General features: G+C 47.1%; 1 protein-coding gene across 3 annotated transcripts in view; it reads right to left on the reverse strand.

Moving 5' to 3' along the window:
- ARHGAP18 (Rho GTPase activating protein 18) overlaps positions 1-13,459 on the reverse strand; it is a 123,496-nt gene extending 110,037 nt beyond the window's left edge. For all 3 annotated transcript variants that reach the window (XM_077162873.1, XM_077162872.1, XM_077162874.1), the window contains exon 1: positions 13,270-13,459. In XM_077162873.1, coding sequence (XP_077018988.1) covers positions 13,270-13,454 — 185 coding nt within the window. In that variant the 5' untranslated portion in view covers positions 13,455-13,459. The remainder of the gene's footprint in view (positions 1-13,269) is intronic.
- Between the last annotated feature and the right edge of the window lie 6,516 nt (positions 13,460-19,975).

Raw genomic sequence — 19,975 nt, forward strand, 5'->3', positions numbered from 1 at the left:
ATTCAGAAAGAAGGGCAGGTTAACAACAATGACAATATAATTGTTATTACTACTACTGGCACAAAAACTCACTAATTCTTGAGCATGCAATTAACTTTTTCTGACATATAAAAAGGTAGCAATTTGGGGGGATTTTACAAATTGTGTTCCTCAAGACATTGGCAATACATGTTCTCAAAAAATGAGGGTTCCAAAGTTAAATAAATATGTAATATGTTCCTTACCAGAAAACCTCCCCATCTCTCTTTCAGGAACTCATAATGCACATTAGGCTATTAGTACCAGAAGTCCTGCAGCAAACTCTGTTTGCCTCTCAACATTAGGCCACAAACCCTTTCTACAAAACACCCATTAACAGGGTCCACATACAATTTAGGAAACAGGAATCAAACACTTAGGATTATTTATTGAAGAAATTTTGTTTTAAGCAGATTAATACAGTGTGAGTCCTTCCTGAAACATTTAAATAGTTAAGAAAATGCACCTTTCACTATTCAAAGACCCCGAGCCTGGACTGAGCTCAAACAGTGCTAGTTTCTCTCCTTTGCTACAAAATGGGGATGATACGATTTTTGATCTGCAGCTGGTAATTGGGATGAGAAAACTGGTGAAAATTTCTCTCTCTAAATGACACTGAAATCTCAGGATTTAAGTGAGCTGACAAACAACACATTACCATCACTTCTACAGATAAATCATTTAAATTTACACGAGGCTCCTGCGAAAGCACAGGCAGTCAGAAGTTGGAAATACAAAGTATTTTTAAAGGAAATGGAAATATATTCTTATCTTGGAGTACTGTTTTAAGAAAAAAAATAATGACCCTTATTTATTTAAGGGGAAAAGACTTTTCCTCCTGAGTTCAGAGCGTTTCCTAGCCACTTACCTTTCTCCTTTCTTTGAGGGAAGTGTGGAAAGAAGCAAGTACAGTTGAGCAATAGTGCAGTGAAGCCCAAGTTTCTAAACAACACAGAAAGGAAATCCTACAGTGACGCTATTTAGACATGCTAAGGCACACTGGTAAACAGTTACTGCACCACGGCTAAATGTAACGATTGTTCTGGGAGTAGGAAACCACGAAACTCAAATACTGGTAATTAATTTTCATATAGCCTCTGGACTCTTTTCCATACATAAAAAGTGGTCTCAGAAATAGCCTGTAATCCAAAACACTACATCTGTGTCCAATAGCCCCTTGGAGGACATTTCACAGGATGCAAACAAATAAGGGCCTTTGGCAATTTTGTGGCCATCAAATGGAGGGAAATGCTTAATTTATTATCCTGCAAAGAAGAACAGCTAGCCAGCAGCTCCAGGGAGCGTACTACATGCCACACCCCGCCTCGCTCTTTATAAGGACCTCTCTTCCCAGGACTCGGTTCTTCCCAGATGCAAACTGACACTTGTGCCTAAACTAAAAGTCAAATTTAGATCCCCCTCTGAAAAACTTTTTGTGGGGCTCAAGCCTAATTTTTTGGTTGGAAGAAAAAGAGTCTCTATAATAAGTTGTCCTGCAAAAATGATCACAGCACAACTCTACCAAAATATTAGTATCAAGCAAGTAACAAATACAACCGAATTCCTGCTACAAGCAGGGCCCTGGGTCCACCTGGTGCCGAGGATAAAGGAAAATTAACACCAGGCTCCTGCAGTTCTGTTCGTGAGGGATAAACACCTGTTGTGATTTTGCCCGAGAAAGCCAGGCAGTGAGGTAAAAACCCAGGGAAGGTGCAAATGCTGATGTGGATTTCTGAAGCCCAGTTCCACAAGTCCACGTTTCTGCATGAGAGCAGCGAGTGACCAGCCACGGAGAGGCCAGCAGAGCCCCACAGCGGGAGACGGGGGGACAACCGTGTGGCGTGTCCCCAAAGATGACCCCCGCAGCTCCCCTGCCCTGGGAGCCAGCCCTCCCCCTCCGAGAGGCGACACCATCCCCCCTCCCGCTCATCAGCCTGCACTGGCCTGTGTGGCTGACCAACACGGTGAAATGACCGGAGAGACCTGAGGAGGTGAGGACAGGCCTGCAGCTCCCTCCACCCCTGGGATCCGGCCCCGAGAGCCCCGCCGCGGATGAAGCCTCTGGTGACACCAGCCTAAGCCCGGCTCTGCAGGGGACCCAAGGAAGCACCTGACTGCGACCCTCAGAATTAGGATAGAAAATCATTTCGGGCCACTGCGTTGTGCCTGAAGCCACTTTGCTGCCTGGACCAGAGCCAGCCTGCACGCGGAGTCTGTTTGGCTTACACGGTGTTTAAAACACGTTAGCCAACACTTCCTACCAAAGCCCATGCTCTCTAAGGCCTGCACTTTGCGGGCACCCACCTCACTCATTTATCACATCACCTCCCGGGTCTCTAGTGAGTCCTAAGTACACTCATCTCACTCTAAGAAACGGGGAGCAAAGATTTAATATGCTCTTATCTCATCACTCAAATGTATCCAGTGTGATGACACACCCTATAATACAGCACACTTCACAAATACTATAATTCAAAAGAATTTTATTCTGGAAGTACTAAAGTACATATCCCCATTTCCAATAATAATAATAAACCATTAATGATTTAGTTAGAAAAACTAAGACACTATACAAATATATTTCTAAATTCACCCAGTTAACTTCTTCTATCATATGATGAACCATACTTGTGCCTGTATTATTGGGACCAGAGAGAAATGAAGCGGTGCACACCCAGTAACTCTAGTAAAAACATTAATTATAGAATAAGTTGATCAAGTTGCATGTTTCTAGACCACCTATAAATAGTCTAAGTTCCAACATTCAGTTGCCAACTTACCTTTTCTTATTCAAACTAGAGCCCAAATACTCAGCAACAAAATTTTTTGAACTTTTATACCTCAAAAGAGAGAGCCATGCCAAGGCTTCCTAAACAGGGTGCAGAAAAAGGTATTTTAGAATCTGCATAAATTATACTGCAAGTTCCTCCAGATCCCCCAAAATTATATGTACTTTTATTCTCAGTTATTCTTCTCACCCAGCAAGTACCACCACTTCCTTCACAGTGGTTTAACTACAACATCTATTTAGATTATTTTAAAACAATTAAAAAATTTAAGATCTTCCATACATGCATATCCTTACTGCTTTTCTGGGCTATTCAAATCACTTTCCAAGTGGGATTTGAATTTTATTATCAACAATCTATAGTTCTTCCTATTTTCCTAAAAAAATAGATGATATCTGATGGACATTAGCATTTAGAAATAAACAGTCAAAACCCCTCAAATTTGAAATTCTGGTTGGTACCCCAATATTAATTTACACAGTTCTAATTTCACAGCAGTAGCGTGTTACGGTGTTTACAGATTTATTAAGTTAAATGATACAGTTCTGGCATAATACAATAGGATCACAAGGGCATGTGCCAATTTTCACCTTCCTTCATCTTCCAAAATAAATGACAAATTTTAACAAATACATATTTCTAGTGACACACAAGCATGTGCTTAAGAGACATGGAAAAAGATATTTATTGCGGTGTGCAAAGTTCTCGGAGGCCTTGGGGAGGAGCTTGGACTACAGGAAGATAAAACTAAGACAGCAGAAACCACAACACTTTCCCTTCTCAACTAACCATGGTCTTGAGAGGCAACAAGGAAATATTGAACCGTAAGCCCCAAATGAGTTAAATATTTAATTGAGTTTGAAAAGTTTATTTCTAAACCTGTCATTGGGACCTCAGAACACATTTTCCCTTCACAACGGTGGTGTACATAATGTTCTGAATTTTCTGGACAGTGAAAAGAAAGAAATCTTTCAAATCCATAATATGGCGGAAGAGGGAAATTTACAGCACTATGGAATTTAAATACCATATTTGCCTTTTTCCCCCTATGGAAAAGGGTTTCTGCTTCTCTAATAAACATACCGCTCTACCTTCCTTCCAGTTCCCCGTCTCATCCCATCTTCTAGCTCCTTCCATTTTCACCGAAGAGTCCCCAGACAGTGGTGGCAGCAAAGCCGCCTGTGCTCACGAGCCGTCCACAGGCAGGAGCTCCTGGGTGCACTGGAATTTGAAGTGCACGTGGCACGGAGGGTCTGAGAAGAACTGACCAGGAGGACAGAGCAGGGGCTCTAGGTTTCCCAGCCTAACGCTGAGGGCACAGCCCAGAATAAATGCATCCTGCATGCTAGAGAAGAAGACAAAAACTAACAGTAGTTTTCAAAATTTCACGCTAAATGGGATGGTGGTGAGGCACAGGGAGACTGCTCTACGCAAGGAGTGAGCTTAAGGGGAAATGCTTGGGGAGCACAGTCCCCCAGACCTGTGTCTTAGACATCAGACCTTCAGCTTAGCTCTCTGCTCATGAAACATCCCTCCTCGCTTACAACACCAGCAACTGTCCACTAAGTACCTAAGTGTATTTGAAGGGAAAAAGGGGTAAAAATTATCTTTTTCTGAAATATTAGCTGTAGCGGCAGCGATAACTGGCATTTTACCTGTAGATATTCCACCCACCTAAGGTTGGTCTGCTCTCTCAAGAACACGCCCAGGCAGCTTTTCCTTTCTGTACATTAGATGGTCTTTCATCTTACTGAGACCAGCAAATGATTCACAAATTTATACTGGCCCAAATTAATTTACATATGCTATTCAAAACAGCCACCTGGAAAGGTTCTTTTCACCTGGGTTTAAGGGCTTTCAGGATATTTTTTCCTAACTTACTTCATCAATATCATGTAAAATAAAGAAGTTATTCTGCAAATGTGCTAACACAAACATTCTTCTCCCAAAGCACTTACAAATTAATCTCGAAAACAGTTTTTAATACGATTCTCAAATTAAATAACTGACAGGTGATGGGTTTTGACTGTCTTTCAACATCATAGGAAACATGGACTTTTCTTTAGGGCAAGCAGGCCACTAAGTATGTTACAGATGTCAACTCAGTTACGCATCACCCTAGGACAAAGGGACTACTACAATCTCCATTTTGCAGGAAGAAAAGAAATAACTGAGTCCCACAGTCTCACAGCTATTAAAGAACAAAAGCGGGACTCCAAGCAGGCAGTCTGGCTGCAAAATGTGCGTGTGCGACACCACACGCACCAGCCCGCTCACACTCATCCACTCACACTCGGCTTGCCTGTCTAAGTGGGTCAAGCGCTAAGCCAGATAAGGCCTAGGTATTAAAAGCCAAATAAGGCACCATCTCCATGTTCAAGGAACCACATCTCAGTATATACAGACAAAGAAGCAAAATGTAAACAGAACACAAAGTTCAGTACGACAATTCTGTAGGTGAAATGTCTGGGGGGAAAGATACCCTATTGAAAAGGATTTAATAACGATAATGCCCGTCTGTATATATATATATATATTTAAAGTCTCAAAAGCTACACATTTGACCCTTATAACAAGTCTTTTCAGGCAGAAGGAACATTATTGCACCCATTTTACAGATGAGGAAACATGAAAGTATGAGGTCCTGAACACTCCTTCTGTGGGTGCCTGTCCTACCTTCTCTACGAGACCCCAAATGGCCAATTCATAGGCGCCCCAGGGATCCACCATGGCCTGCTCAGAAAGATCAACTGGGCCAATCAAATCCCCTTCCAAAAATCTGAAATTAGGAAAACGAGAGATGAGACAAGATGCAAGACCCACAGGCAGGAAAGGGGGAGCCCGTGAGCAGGGGCCGCGGGAGGGGGCAGTGCCTCCTTCCCCTCTGGCTTTCGGATTGGTCCGTCTACCAGGATTTCACCCTGCCATACACCTCATTCCCCCCAAAGAAACGTCAGGATCCTTTGCAGTCAAAAAGCATCTAGGAGGCGTGGAGGAGAGGATGCTTCAGACTCTTTCCACATGGAAATTCAGACGCTTCATGGACTTGGGTTTGAAAGAACTGCTGACGCTGTGGACAATGTAAGGCGGCCCCGGGCTTCTGATCGCATCTTACAGGAAGGATAAAGGTGTCCAGCTCACAGCAACAAGCAGAGGTAAAAAAATAATTTACACTGTATGTAGTCTACCAAATAAAAATAATAATAAAAAAGAAACCCACAGGACTGTACAACACAGTGCCCCAGTGTAAGCTTGTACTCCGCGGCCAATGGCACAATTAGAATATCTTTCATCAACTGAAAGAAAGGCACCTCGCTAACACAGAGTGCCAACAATGGGGAAACCGAGAGCACGGAAACATGGGGATGAGTAAGAACTCAGTACTTCCTGCATGATGTATCTGTAAACCTTCAACTTCTCTAATAAAAAAAATTTTTTTTAATAAAAAAAATTTTTTAAAAAGATGTCTTCGGAATCCTGCAGACAGGCCTCCTGCTCTGCCTCTGACACCTGTCTCCACCCATCCCCCGCATTCTCCTCATCCTCCATCTCCTTTGATCAAAAGGAAAAAAGAGGCCACTGAATCTCAGTGCTGACCAACACCTTAGGCACAGGCCAGTCCCTGTCTGGAAGGAAAGTCTGAGTCAGCCCCCCGAGGAGTGAGCAGAAGCTGTCCTGGGCTGGCCTGTGACCCCCTGAAGGAGAGGCTCACCCCCTACCTGCAAGACCTGCGACCAGGACCTGGCTTGGAAAGAGACCTGCTGCAGATGGAATTGGTGAGATTAATCCTACAGGATCGGGGGCGTGACATCCAGGATGGCCGGTGCCTTACGAGAGGGGTGGGAGCCTGGAGACATGGAGAGAAGGCGGCTGGTGGCAACACAGGCGGAGGCTGGAGGGACCACCTGGGACCACCAGAGGCTGCACGAGGCAGGGCAGGACCCCTCCCGGGAACCTTGGGGGTGCCTGGACCTCATGCTCCTGGCCTCCAGAACCGTGAGAAAATACGACACGGGTGCTGTAAGCTGCCCACGCGTGGCCCTTCGCGATGGCAGCACCGGGACATCCGCACAGTTGTCACCGCGTGGCCCAGCAGCCTCCCTCCTGGAACCAGGCGGCCGGACTTCACATCCCAGCCACCCCTCCCTGACCACACAGCCGGCACGCAGGTTCCAGCTCCTCATTTTCATTCCTCCTGGATGGCAAGGAAGGAGGCGTCTCGACACCCCTGGGCAGCGCCGAGGAGAGGCCGGAGAGAGAAGAGAGTGAAGGAGTGAGAGCGCACAGGCCCCAGCACAGCTCCGGACAACCTCGCCTGGCCTCAAGGAGGCTGCGCCGCTTCCCTAATGTGTGAACTACATCAAGGTTACCAGTCAGAGAAATGTTTAAAAAATAAGGGAAAAACATAATTTGCATTAGTTGTCCAGTTATTAAAAGCTATTTAAGCCTAACTGCCACACTCACGTGGCAGACGTGTGCAACATTAAATACATCAGTGCTCTTAAATTTACTTTGCTGCAACACTCTAAAAAGTGTGACAAGGACTAAGTACCTAAAACATAGAAGGAACAACGACAAACCTTTAAAATGTGCAGGCGCAATGCAGAAGAGAGCCCAACGTTCACGGCGTAGTTGCACAATGAAAGCAGAAGAGGTGCTAGGGAAAATACAGTTTCAGCAGGTTTTTTGGGGGGAAGGATTGCTTTATTTTTTTTAATGATTTCTAAATCCTTATATTTGAGTGCAATAATCCTGACAGAAGTTCCACAAAGATGACTTTAAACCTCCCACAGAAGTCACAGTCTCCCAGCTGAGGTCAACTTCAAGGAAAATATCACCCCATCCCTAAATGAAGCTAAGACCTGTCCAGTTATACCGCGCGTAGCTTTACAAATTCAACAGAAAATTATGAAGAAGACTTCTAGAATAATAAACGCAGTAATAAAAATGTTACCAAAAAATACCCTTATGTCATGAAATTGAAGACCAGGCTGATTTAGAAAACAATTAGCCATCAGGACAGGATAAAAATGCACACAATCCTGCAGGATTGGGATAACAAAATGTCTTAAAAGCTAGGGTTAGGAGAAATAAAAGGAAATGCTACTTCACATATTACACAGTTGCATTATAAAACTCATCATTACCATCCCTTCCTTCACCAAAAAGTATGCATCACACAGTTTACTACTAAGTCAGGGTGAAAGAACTATGGTACATGAGTTTAAAAAAGCACGCTGTGCATTTCATGTAAAAATGCTGACCTTTAATGTTTCTCTCAAAAGGGTGTTTCTGAGCTGTATCCCCCAAACTGGGCTTCAGACCGTGTCCAGCCCACCCCCCGCTGGCAGATGTGGGGGTCCTCCCCATTTAAATAAACGGCACCACCCAGCCACCAGGGCATGATGCAGACAGCTCTCCCCTCACCGCCTCCACACCCGGAACAACGCAGCTCCACGCCACCCCTCGAGCCCGAGTGCTCCCCAGTAACCGTCTACCCCAGTGCAGCAGCAGAGACCTCGGAACTCTAATCTGCTCTGCACACCCCCCCACCCCCGCCCCTCTCCTCCCACCACCCCCAGCTGGTCTGCCAGGAAGTGCAGCCTGTACCCCCTGCACCCTGCAGAAAGCTCCTCCCCTCGCGACCCCCAGATATCCGTGGGGCTCTTCCCCAACCTACTTCAGCTCATTTTCCACTCTCCCCTGACGCCCACCCCGTACACACGCCGGTGTTGGCCACTTTCCTGCCCAGAAACCGCCCACGCACGCTGAGGGCGCGGTGGGTGCGCGTGAAGTGCCCAAGGGCTGCTGCCCTGCTCAGGTGCTCGGCAGATCAGGAAACGGGTGAGGGTTGCAGAGGGCTGGGTCTCAGCTCAGGGTCTGAGGATGCCCGCCCTCCTTCCCAGCTCACGAGGCGCACAGGGCGCAGGAAGCACAGGGGGCGCAGAGGGTGCAGCCACTCAGCCCCACCGGGATTCGCCCCCTTTCACCTTGCCGCAGAGGTCGCCGTCTCCAGGCCTCAGCCTGGCCTGCGGTCCAGGCCCCTGGGCCCCCCTGCGACACGCTGCTGTCCCAGCTGGGTTCATAAATGCTGCTGTGCATCCAAAGCCCTTCCAAGGTCTTTAAATCTTCAAAGGCCCAGATTTTACGGCACGGATCAGGTGAGTGAGTTATACCATCCTTAGTTAAATGCATGGAAAGTCACCAGGTTTCTCAATACACACCAAAATTTATTTATAAAATGTTCCTGAAACTAGGAAGAATATGCTATATCCTGGAAAGCTCAATAATTTTTTTCTTTTTCTTTTTCTGGTGTTAAGGAAAGTGACAGCTAGCTAGGACAGAGACGTGGCCCTACACCCATCCCCTGCGTGCCCCTCCCCTCACTGGCAGTGGGATTAGGAAATTCAATTTGCAAATCAGGTAGAAAGTTAAGTATCTCCTCCAGGTCCAGGTCGGCTCCTGAGGCAGGCCTTGGGGGTTCACTTCCCCATGCAACAGGGCCCCTTAGCCCTGCTCATCTGGTACCAGTGGTAAATGGGACCAACACAACAAGGTTTCACACAATGAATGTGCTGGTTTGAAAGGATGTGTGTCCCCTAGAAAAGCCATGTTTTAATCCTAATCCCATTTTGTAAAGGCAGCCGTTTCTTCTAATCCCTGTTCGACATTGTATGTTTGAAACTGCAATTAGATCATCTCCCTGGAGATGTGACGTAATCGAGAGTGGTTGTTAAACTGGATTAGGTGAGGACATGTCTCCACCCATTCAGGTAGGTCCTGATTAATTTCTGGAGTCCTATAAAAGAGGTAACATTTTGGAGAATGAGAGATTCAGAGAGAGCAGAGCAGAACGACATAGCCACGAGAAGCAGAGTCCACCACCCAGTGGCCTTTGGAGATGAAGAAGGAAAATGCCTCTCGGGGAGCTTCATCAAACAGGAAGCCAGTAGGAGAAGCTAGCAGATGACGCTGTGTTCGCCATGTGCCCTTCCAGCTGAGAGAGAAGCCCTGACCGTGTTCACCATGTGCCTTTCCAGATTAGAGAGAAATTCTGACTGTGCTCACCATGTGCCCTTCCAGATGAAAGAGAAACCATGAACTTCATCTGCCTTCTTGAACCAAGGTATCTTTCCCTGGATGGATGCCTTAGATTGGACATTTCTATAGACTTGTTTTAATTGGGACATTTTCTCGGCCTTAGAACTGTAAACTAGCAACTTATTAAATTCCCCTTTTTAAAAGCCATTCCGTTTCTGATATACTGCATTCTGACAGCTAGCAAACTAAAACAATGAGCGTCACAGATAAATTTGGAGGGATAAAAATAACACAGCCATAATCCTATAGAGGCAGTTACAGAGAGGAATTAAAAGACCCAATAAGAAGGAAAATATCATTTGAGGTTTCAGTCAAAATATTAGCAAAAAAAGACACCAATGATCAGAATAGTTTTTCTTAAAAAAAGGGAGGAAAGTCAAGAGAGCACAATAAGAAATGGCAAAATGCAGTCTACTTTGGAAAATTGCTTTTCACAAGGCAATAATAAGAAAGTCATTTGAAAAATTAACAAGTAAACAAAGTCTTATTTTAAATATAGCTACTTGTAAAATGCAGTTTCCTTTGGGAACATCTGACTACATAAAAGTCAGACGGAACAACTACTTTTACCCCATTTCTTTAAATCCTGAGATGTGCAGGAGAAAATATTACTTCACTCCCCCACCTGCTAAAAAAAAACCTGAAAACTGAATTGTACAAATATTTGAGAGGATTTTCCCAGGAGTGGGAGGAATTCTTTAATCTGGCATTCAATGAACATGTCTTGATAAAGAAGGACAAATAGAATGGAATGAAGGGAATTTTAGATTAATAGATTATTTATGAAAATATTCATTCTTTACTATCCCAGCTTTTCAAAAGACCAAAACAACAACAAAAATGGATCTGGGAAGGCAAAGCTAAAAATCATAAACATTTTCTATAAATATCTTAAATTGAACTGACAGTCCTTTACACTTTTTTAAAGGACATAATATATGCATTAGTTCATCTTAGTAAGCTAAATATTTGACATGTAATCCATATTACTTAAACAAAATTGTGATAAGTGAAGTTCACCTTCTGCACTCTCTCCCTTACTTTTACATAAGGAAGCACGGAAGTCTAACTTTGCTTCTTTGGAGACTTTTTTTGTTTGTTTCGCTTTGCTTTAAGAGCTTTTAAAAATAGACACCCACCATCAGCCCAGCTCCTTGGAGCTGCCTCCCAAATGTTCCAGCAGGCGCCCACCAACCCAGTCAGCACCAAAGCCCACCCCGTCGACCCCACCCCTGACCACCTTTATTTGTTTTTTTCTCCCACCCTAAAATCCCTCCTCCCTCCATCCATCACCACCGCCACCCCAGTCCCAGGATGTCAACCCTGCCAGGGGACACAAAGGATGGACACAAAGCACAAAAAAGTCTTCCAAGAAGCAGAGTTAGACTTCTGCACTCCCTGCTTATTTAAAAGTAAGGGAGAGAGTGCAGAAGGCTAACTTCACCTATCCCAAAGCAGCAAAAAGCCTAACTGGCCAATTACTCCAAGCTGGAGGGTAAAAACTAATGAGGACTGCCCCTCCTTCCTCCTTTGCCCTTCTCTCCCAGGCCGCCAGCCAAGCTCCCATCCTCTCCAGGCAATGCAGGTAACTGTCCCCTGGGCATGGAAGCTGGGACAGATATGTTTGTGTATGCAATGTGGCAGCCAGAGCAGAGCAGCCCCGGCCTGGTGAGCAGGTACCCACCCTGCCACCTAGTCAAGCTGTAACACAGGCTGAGAATGATGTGTTCCTCTCTTCAGTTCTCTCTACCCACTCCAATACAGGCCACCCACCCACAAGGAACCGTGAGAGTGCCAGCGCGGGTGAGTAGACTCCTGAGCCGGCGCTGCAGCCCCAGGCAGAGGCCCAGAGCCAAAGGCCTGGCAACAATCCAGGCCCTGCGAGCCGGCAGGGTGACAAGGAGGGACTGGGCGAAAGGTCCCAAAAGTTGTTTCCCACTTTCACAATCCAAGATCCCAAATTCAGCTCAGGTCCTCAGGCCATCCCAGCCTCAGGCCATTCGCGCTGAGCTTGCACCGTTCCGGGAGCATTTTGTCACAGGAAACCAAATTATATCCGGCGTGGGGTTGACACCGGAGGCTGCCTCCTGCTGAATGGTTGGTGATGCCCTCCGCACGCTACAGAAAAATGAATTAAAACACTCTATGAGCTCTCAGAAAATGAACCGGGAACATATCTAAAGCGCAAACTGCAGTTCCCTTGTATCTCTGGAAATAAACTAATTCAATGGAATACTGACCGCGATCACGGTGAGAAAAAAGATCTGTTCATCCCGGGAGTAGGGTGCCTTCCAGGGATTCCTCTGATTTTCCCCCTCCCCCGTATTTGGGGATTTTAAAACCAAGCGAAAGAGGGCATTCTTTCAGCTTAAGGCACATGCATAAGTCACAGAACAAAGAAGGTTGTATTATCACTCCAACCATCCAGGAGGAAATGTGCTTCCTGCTCGCTACGTGGGTGCTCTGGGCTTTGGGGGGGGGGGGGGGGGGTTGCCTCCCGCAGACGGTTCCCATTTACACACCTAAGACGGGGACAGAGCGTCCAGCCGACGCGGCCGCCGGGGGGGGGCGGGGGGGGGAGAGGCGGTGGGGGGGGGGGGCGGCGCGGCCCTCGAGAAGAGAACCACCGACGCGGTGGGAAGCGCGCCTCTGCCGACGGAGCGGCCGCCCTCTACCCAGTGACTGAACACCCAGCACCCCCGGCTCGGCCGCCGGGCGCAGCCCCCTGCACACTCCTTCCCGAGAGCCTGAGAGCAGAGCCCGGGGAGCGAAGGGCGCGCGGCCCGGCCCAGAGGCCGGCTTCCGGCGAGGCGCGAGCGCAGGAGACACGCGCGCAGCAAGCGCGGCAGCGGCTCTCGGCACAACCCAGCGGGTAGCCGCGCGCGCCCGCACCCCAGCCGGCCCGCCGCGTCTGTCCCCCCCGGCGCGGCGAGCAGCCCCGCGCCGCCGCCACCTGCCGAGCCCCGGTCCGACGGCGCGGCCGCCCCCCGCCCCACCGAGAGGCCGCGCGGCCGGCTCAGGCTCGACAACTCCAAGACCGCCTCCAAGTGCACCCCGCCCCTCCGCAGCGGCCCGAGAGCGGCTTCCCTGGCCGCGGCCCGCCGCCGCCCGGCGCAGGAAGGTCCCCCGGCTCGGCTCCCCGGCGCAGGTAGGTCGCCGCGGCGCAGGTAGGTCCCCCCGGCTCGGCTCCCGGACGCAGGTAGGTTCCCCCGGCTCGGCTCCCCGGCGCAGGTAGTTCCCCTCGGCGCAGGAAGGTGCCTCCGGCTCGGCTCCCGGACGCAGGTAGGTGCCCTCGACACAGGTAGGACCCCCGGCTCGGATCTCCTGCCGCAGGTAGGTTCCCCCCGGAGCCAGCACTCACCTGGGCGCGGGCTCCCGCGCGGGGCGCCCCTCGGCCGCCGGGTCCTTGGCGCTGGGGTGGTAGGCGGTCAGCACCACGCCCGGGGAGCCGCTCAGCCAGCTCATGCTGCGGGCAGGGGCATAATCCCTGCGGGCCTGGCCGGGGAACCGGGAAGGAGCTCCGGCCCGCCCGGCCAGGCCGCTCATTAGCATGGGCCCGCCCCCGGGTCTCATTAGCATGGGCCCCTCCTCCGGAGGGGTGAGGGACTCGGGCGGGGCGGGCGCGCCCCGCTCGGCGCGCTCCAATCGGAAGCTGGGAGCCCGCAGCCGCCCCCGCCCGCAGTCCTGGCCCAGAGGCTTTTGTCAAAGCGGAGGGTGCCTCCGCCCCCCCAGACCTGCGGATCTCAGTAAACTGCGGGGTTACCGACTCCAAGGAAGCCGTCAGCGCAGGGTCCGCAGAGCCCCCCAGGCAGGCAGAAGGGGGCTGCCGCCCCGCCCCCCGCGCCCCCCCCGCGTCCCCCTGCCTCCACCTGGTCTCCCTGGCTACCTGCGTAACGGGAGTCAGGGCGCTCTGCACCCCTCGGGTTCAGCCTTCACCCGACCGCGGGCAGGAACTCGCGGCACCACCCGGCGGTGCAGCGCACGGGAGAGCCTTTACCTAGCGTGTCCGGGGAAAGCGATGTAAAGGGGAAATCTTAGGTGTATATATGGCACCTGAATAAAAATTGAAAGAAAAAAATTCGCATGACTGTACAACACCGTGAATCCTGCTGTAAACAGCTGACTTCAGTTAATAGTACAATCATGAAAATATTCTTTGATGAATGAGAACAAATGAGCTCACTAATGCACGGTGATAGTGGGGTGGTATATAGAACTCTGTATTTTATTGTTTTATGCATGATATTTCTGTAAACCTACAACTTCTCTAAACAAATAAAAGAAAAAATACGTATTTAAGAATTATTGTATGCCCTGGAATGCCATCTTCTTTCCATACAAGCCAATGCTTACTTTACCTCTTGCTTTGTCACAACACCCTTCAGTACTAAATAGAGACACATCCACCAGTGCACCTTCAAAAGTTGTTGCTGAGTCTAGCAGCGGTACCTGTCCTTTGGTGAGAACCTTCCAGGTGTCATGCTCCTTGACCAATGTTTTACATACCTGACCTCAGTTCAAGTCAACTCAGTTCTCTCTCTCCATCCCCCCTTCACACACACACACACACACACACACACACACACACTATAAGATAGGTATCATTATTATCTGTGTTTTACATAGTGGCAGGAAAGTGAGGCTGAGGGACGGTCATTAAGTGCCACAGGCTGAATTTGAACTGAATTCTAGACCAAATCCTGTTCTTTTTAAACCACCATGCTGCTCTTTATTGTGTAGATTAGAAAACAAGATCAAAAGTTAAGAAAAATACAAGTGTTACGAAAAATGCAAGAGGCAGCTCTGTTCCGTCCTCGCCGAAAAACTTATGCCTTCTTCTATATACATAATAGTTGAAAGTTTTACCTTGTTGTTAAATCTTATCTTCATTATTTCTTGGTCTATCTAAAATTCATCATAAGCAAGCTTTCAATTTCATCATTCCATAAATGTTTACTTTGTCATTTCTTAAAATCATCATGCGAAATAGGTAGTTGAGTCCTACTTAAATACTCATGAAGAATCAAATTTGATTTTACAAATAATCATATCTCTACAGCGAGTTGTCGTTTACAAAAGCTTCCCTAAAATGGGGCTGGCCATTGCCTTTTCCCTCCTCCCCCTGGGCACCCAGTTGCAGAGCCTGTGCATTTCTGCCTTCCCAGGACTCACTGCCCTCGCCTTCCCATCCCCGGGCCCAGCGCCAACGGCGCCCTCCAGTTCAGTCTTCGCTCCCTTATGACAACACCCCTTTTCGCGCAGCTGCTTCCGTCCTCTGCACATTATTATCACAGCCAAGCACAGAACTCAAGTCTCTCCTCCGGTGAAATACCTTCACTGGCTCCCCACCGCCCACCCCCCAGGTGCCACCTTTCATGCATCGCTGAAGCCTCTGCTGTTTCCCTTCCCTGTGGGTCTGACAGGCTGTCCGCGGGGGGCTCCCACGTCCCCCGCCACACAGTGAAGGCAGAGTACATACAGTGTCCTCAAACTGCATATTAATGTTTTAAATTAAAATTGGTTTCTAAGATACTGAGCAAACTGTTTATAACCTGGTCGTTCCCAGTCCCCAGAAACTTCAGATACTTATATGACAACTGAGACTGAGAAGCTATGAATATCAGCATACCCCATACAGGAACTGCTTAAAAAGCTGAAAAGGGGATCAGACTTCAAATAGAGGTATGAATGAAGCTGATCTGGACAGGACTAAGGTAGAGCAGGGTGCAGCGTAAAGGATGATATCGTCCATATTTTAAAACTTCTACTTCTGTATGAGACCAAAGGGGAGAGATGTTTATTGCGTGCAAAATTTATATGTTGGGTAGCACATACCTAATTTAACTTAGACGGTCAATTTACTTAAACAACATAAATACACAGAATCTTGAATAGGGCGTGAGATTTTGTTGGTTTGTCAAGTTAATGTGATGCCCTCATATACCCCAGAGTGATTTGGGCAGAGAATAAAAAAGTATCTGGGAAAAAAAAAGTCCTTTGGGGGACTGGGGAGAAATAAGGAAATATTCAACTTCCCCATTTGGAGAATTTTTTATATTCTTCAAGCAGTGGGGACAACCAGGTCAGTAAGCCAAGTCCCAGGCCATGGGGTTCACCCCTATGAAACTTCTTCCTGCAAAGGACAGGCTAAGCCTCTTAAAATTAGGCCTAAGAGTCACCCCCAGAGAACCTGTTTTGTTGTTCAGGTGTGGCCTGTTTCTCTCAGCCAACTTAGCAGGTGAACCCACTGCCCTCCCCGCCTACATGGGACATGACTCCAGGGTTGTAAATGTCCCTGGCAACATGGGACAGGACTCCCGGAATGGGCCAGGACCCAGCATCAAGGGACTGAGAAAGGCTTCTTAACCAAAAAGGGGAAGAGAGAAATGAGGCAAAATTAAATGTCAGTAGCTGAGAGATTTCAAACAGAGTCGAGAGATTATCCTGGAGGTTATTCTTATGCATTATATAGATATATCCCTTTGTAGTTTATAGTGTATTGCCGTGGCTGGAGGGGAACTGCCTGAAACTGTTGAGCTGTGTTCCAGTAGCCTTGATTCTTTCAGATGAGTGTATAATGATACAACTTTTGCAGTGTGACCATGTAATTGTGAAAACCTTGTGTCTGATGCTCCTTTTATCCAGGGTATGAACAGATGAGTGAAAAAAAAGGAATAAAAAAGTAAAAAAATAATAGGGAGGACAAAGGGTCAAATAAATTGGGTAGATGGAAATACTAGTGTTCAGTGAGAGGGAGGGGTAAGGGATATGGGACGTAAGTTTTTTCTTTTTATCTCTTTTTCTGAAGTGATGCAAAAAATAAATATATATATATAAAAAATAAATATAAAAAATCATGGTGATGAATAAACAATGATGCAATGATGTTGTTAGCCTTTGATCGTACATGTATGACTGTATGTATGTGAAAAGATCTCAATAAGAGTATTTAAAAATATATAAAATTGGTAACTTTAGACAAGCAGTTTCCATGCACAGATCAGTGCTAAACTGTGATGAACTGTCCACCAGTTCAGGCAAAAAGCAGAATATAGGGAGAGAAGGAAAGGATAAGTAGACTGGCAGGTATGAGCTCTGTCTTTTTATGTCCTTAGGTGGAGAAATAAGTAACAAGATGCCCCCCCCCCCATTCTTAGTCACCCACACCCTATCTTTTGGAAACTCTTCCGTTTTCCTCTCCTCCCCCTCCTTCCTTTCCCTCACCCTCTTGGCTTCCATTGATCTTCTGCCTTTATTTCTCTCCCGTTTTCCCTTCTCCCTTTGTCACCCTGTGTTGCTCCCTCCCACTGCAGCCCCGGGCACTGCTGACTCTCCTGAGTCAAGTCACAGTAAAGAGGGCTTTTGTCCAGTATTAGCCAAAACAGTGACTAAGTTACAGCTTTGTCTAATTGTATCCTCTTCACTTGTTTAATAACAAATACATCATTTAATACATAGATTGAAATGTAAATATTTAACAAGTTGGAAATGATATTTGGGTTCAGAATAACCTTGTTTGTTCATTCCTGTGAGGCAAAGAATAAAAAGTGAGATGGTCTGCTTTACACAACTTCTTGCAAAATAATTTGAATCCTGCTCGGTTCACATCCTGGTACATGGCAGTCCCCTGGCTCCTCCTGTCTCCCACCATGCCCTGTCCCCAAGAGCCTCGGCTGTCCCCTCTCGTGGCTGGTCGAATCAGGCCATTGGGCAGCCGCAAACGCAGGCATAGGTAGGCAGAAATGCTTTTTCCAGAGTTTCCCTCTAACTAAGCCTCTCTACCTAAATGCTCCCTGACAGACCTTTTATTTCACTCCCAGACCAACAAGACTTAGCTGGGGTCCATCCCTTACAGCACCCCAACCTTTCACACAGAGGCACATTTTATGAAAACAGTGCTATCTTGCTCCTTTTTGAACAAACTATTTTAAACAAACACTGGAATCTAATGTCCTTGAAGATGTTAATATTCTAGGGTACTGACCGCGGGCCAAATGGTTTCCTGTTATGAAATATCTTACCAAGTAATTCACATCATCAAGGCATTGCAAACCTTCACCTCACTCATTCACTTTAAATGTGGCATCCCCGATGGCGTAGAGAGGAAAAAGGAAGCCATAATTTATGTGCACAAATAGATTGTTAAAAATAGGGTGGAGAGAGTACTGAAGCCTCATCCGATCTGACAGCCATGTTGAAAAATAAATGAAATTTTTGTTTTTAAGTTCTGTTCTAGTAATATCAAAAAGTTTATTAACAGGTTTTCATATTTTGATTTGGAAGCCTATTAATTAATGTGGAATTATAGTCAGCATAGTTGTAGGACACTAAAATCAACATATTTATCAGAGATATTCTCAAATGTTTTCTTTTGCTTTAAAAGGACTTAACTTAGGGGAATATGTCCACTTGATCTCTCTGTTAAGTGACTGCAAGCCAATTTAGGGACACGAAGCCACGTGAAAACGAATCGTTTCATTGGCAAAGTTACATCAAACTTACAATAATATAGTATAAAAAGAACTTGAATAAATTATTCATCATCTGTGAAGGTAAAGCTTTACATGGGTGATAAAACCTAGATTTACACAGGAGCATTGCCTAATGAAGATGGAGTGTTTCCAGTACCTCCTGCCAGCTGCTGTATCAGGCTGTAGTGAAGATTTCTCATGAGTGCAAATTCCCCAGTTCTGTGTTGGGAAACTGTGACTAAAATTCCTCCCTGTATGGGTTCTAACCCTAGTTCCTTGGAAACCGCACTTGTTAACTATTCTGCCCTCTGCGGTAACAAGGAATAAACCTTTCCCTCTCTCCCACTGTGTTCTAAACATTTCTGCCCACCCTCAAAGCTGTTTTCCTAACTCCAGGAGAAAAAGTAGTTGCCATATCTGGGATGATTGGGAACTGCTGAGGCTCGTTCAGGCTCCTTGGCAAGCGTCTGGGAAAGCCTTGCACACCGGTGAAGAGTTTGGTGCCGAGACACACTGCTATTTGAGTCTCGCTGTTTCTCGGGCCTGGGACACACGCTCTCCGTTAATTGTCGCAATCCTAAAAGAGGAGTATTCGGGCTGTGTGAGAGAGGAAGAGTGTCAGGACTTAAGGAGAAGGGGGGCCATCCCTGGCCTGGAGGTGACCTGACCCTGGGCTCCCAAACACGGGCACCGCCACCTCCATCCCCGAGCCAACCCCACGGTTTCCGAGAGAAGAGCGGCAGGAGTAAGTAACAAGGTAAAACAATCAACAGCTCACCTGCATGGATAGTGACGGACACAGAGGGCCACAACTGGCGTTCACGCAGGCACAAATACGTGAGTGTCTCTTCTGTCATTTGGAACTTTTATGTCAAGTTCTGGGGCAGTGTGACGCACCGTGCAGACTCCTATACGAATCGTCCTGCTATGCCATTGTGTCTGAAATGACTGTCACCGGTAGGAAGGAAGGAAAAGGATGCTGTGGCCATCATGATGATGAACATACGCTTTTAAAGATATCAGACAAAGACAGATCAAACTCTGTGGACCCTGAGTTTGTGGCATTGTGAAAGCAGGTGCCGCAGACAGGGCACAGGCAAGAGTGCGAGCGACTCTGGGGGTTCAGCCTCGTTCAGCTTCATGGTAGAGCCACCTTAACATCGAAGCTGCCTTCGTTAGAAAATATCCAAGAAAAGAAGTCGTAGTGATCCTAGTGTTTCCTCCAGGTTTCTTTTCATTGCTGGACACAGCAGGACGCGTGGTAGAAACACCTGCAAATGAGAGCATGAAGCCAACAAGACCGGAGGCCTTGTGGAGCATGCTGGAAAGGTGGAAGTTTGCTAATGAATAGGTTAGGAATTTCAACTTGCTCAAATCTGGAATTTTATCAATATTTAGATTTGCTCTACTATAAAAGCCTTGTCTTGAAGCAAACGACAAAGGAGACTTATGTCATTGCCCAGTAAAAGGCGACAGCACGATTGCAGTGGACAGTGGGACGACCTGCAGTGTTGCACATCTAAGGGAAGGGCTGAGTTGCTTGGTGGCTCAGAGAAAAGGAAGGAAATGGAAGCCTATTGGAAAACAGGACAGCGT

Source organism: Tamandua tetradactyla, chromosome 5, assembly GCF_023851605.1.
Source record: "Tamandua tetradactyla isolate mTamTet1 chromosome 5, mTamTet1.pri, whole genome shotgun sequence".
Taxonomy (NCBI): domain Eukaryota; kingdom Metazoa; phylum Chordata; class Mammalia; order Pilosa; family Myrmecophagidae; genus Tamandua; species Tamandua tetradactyla.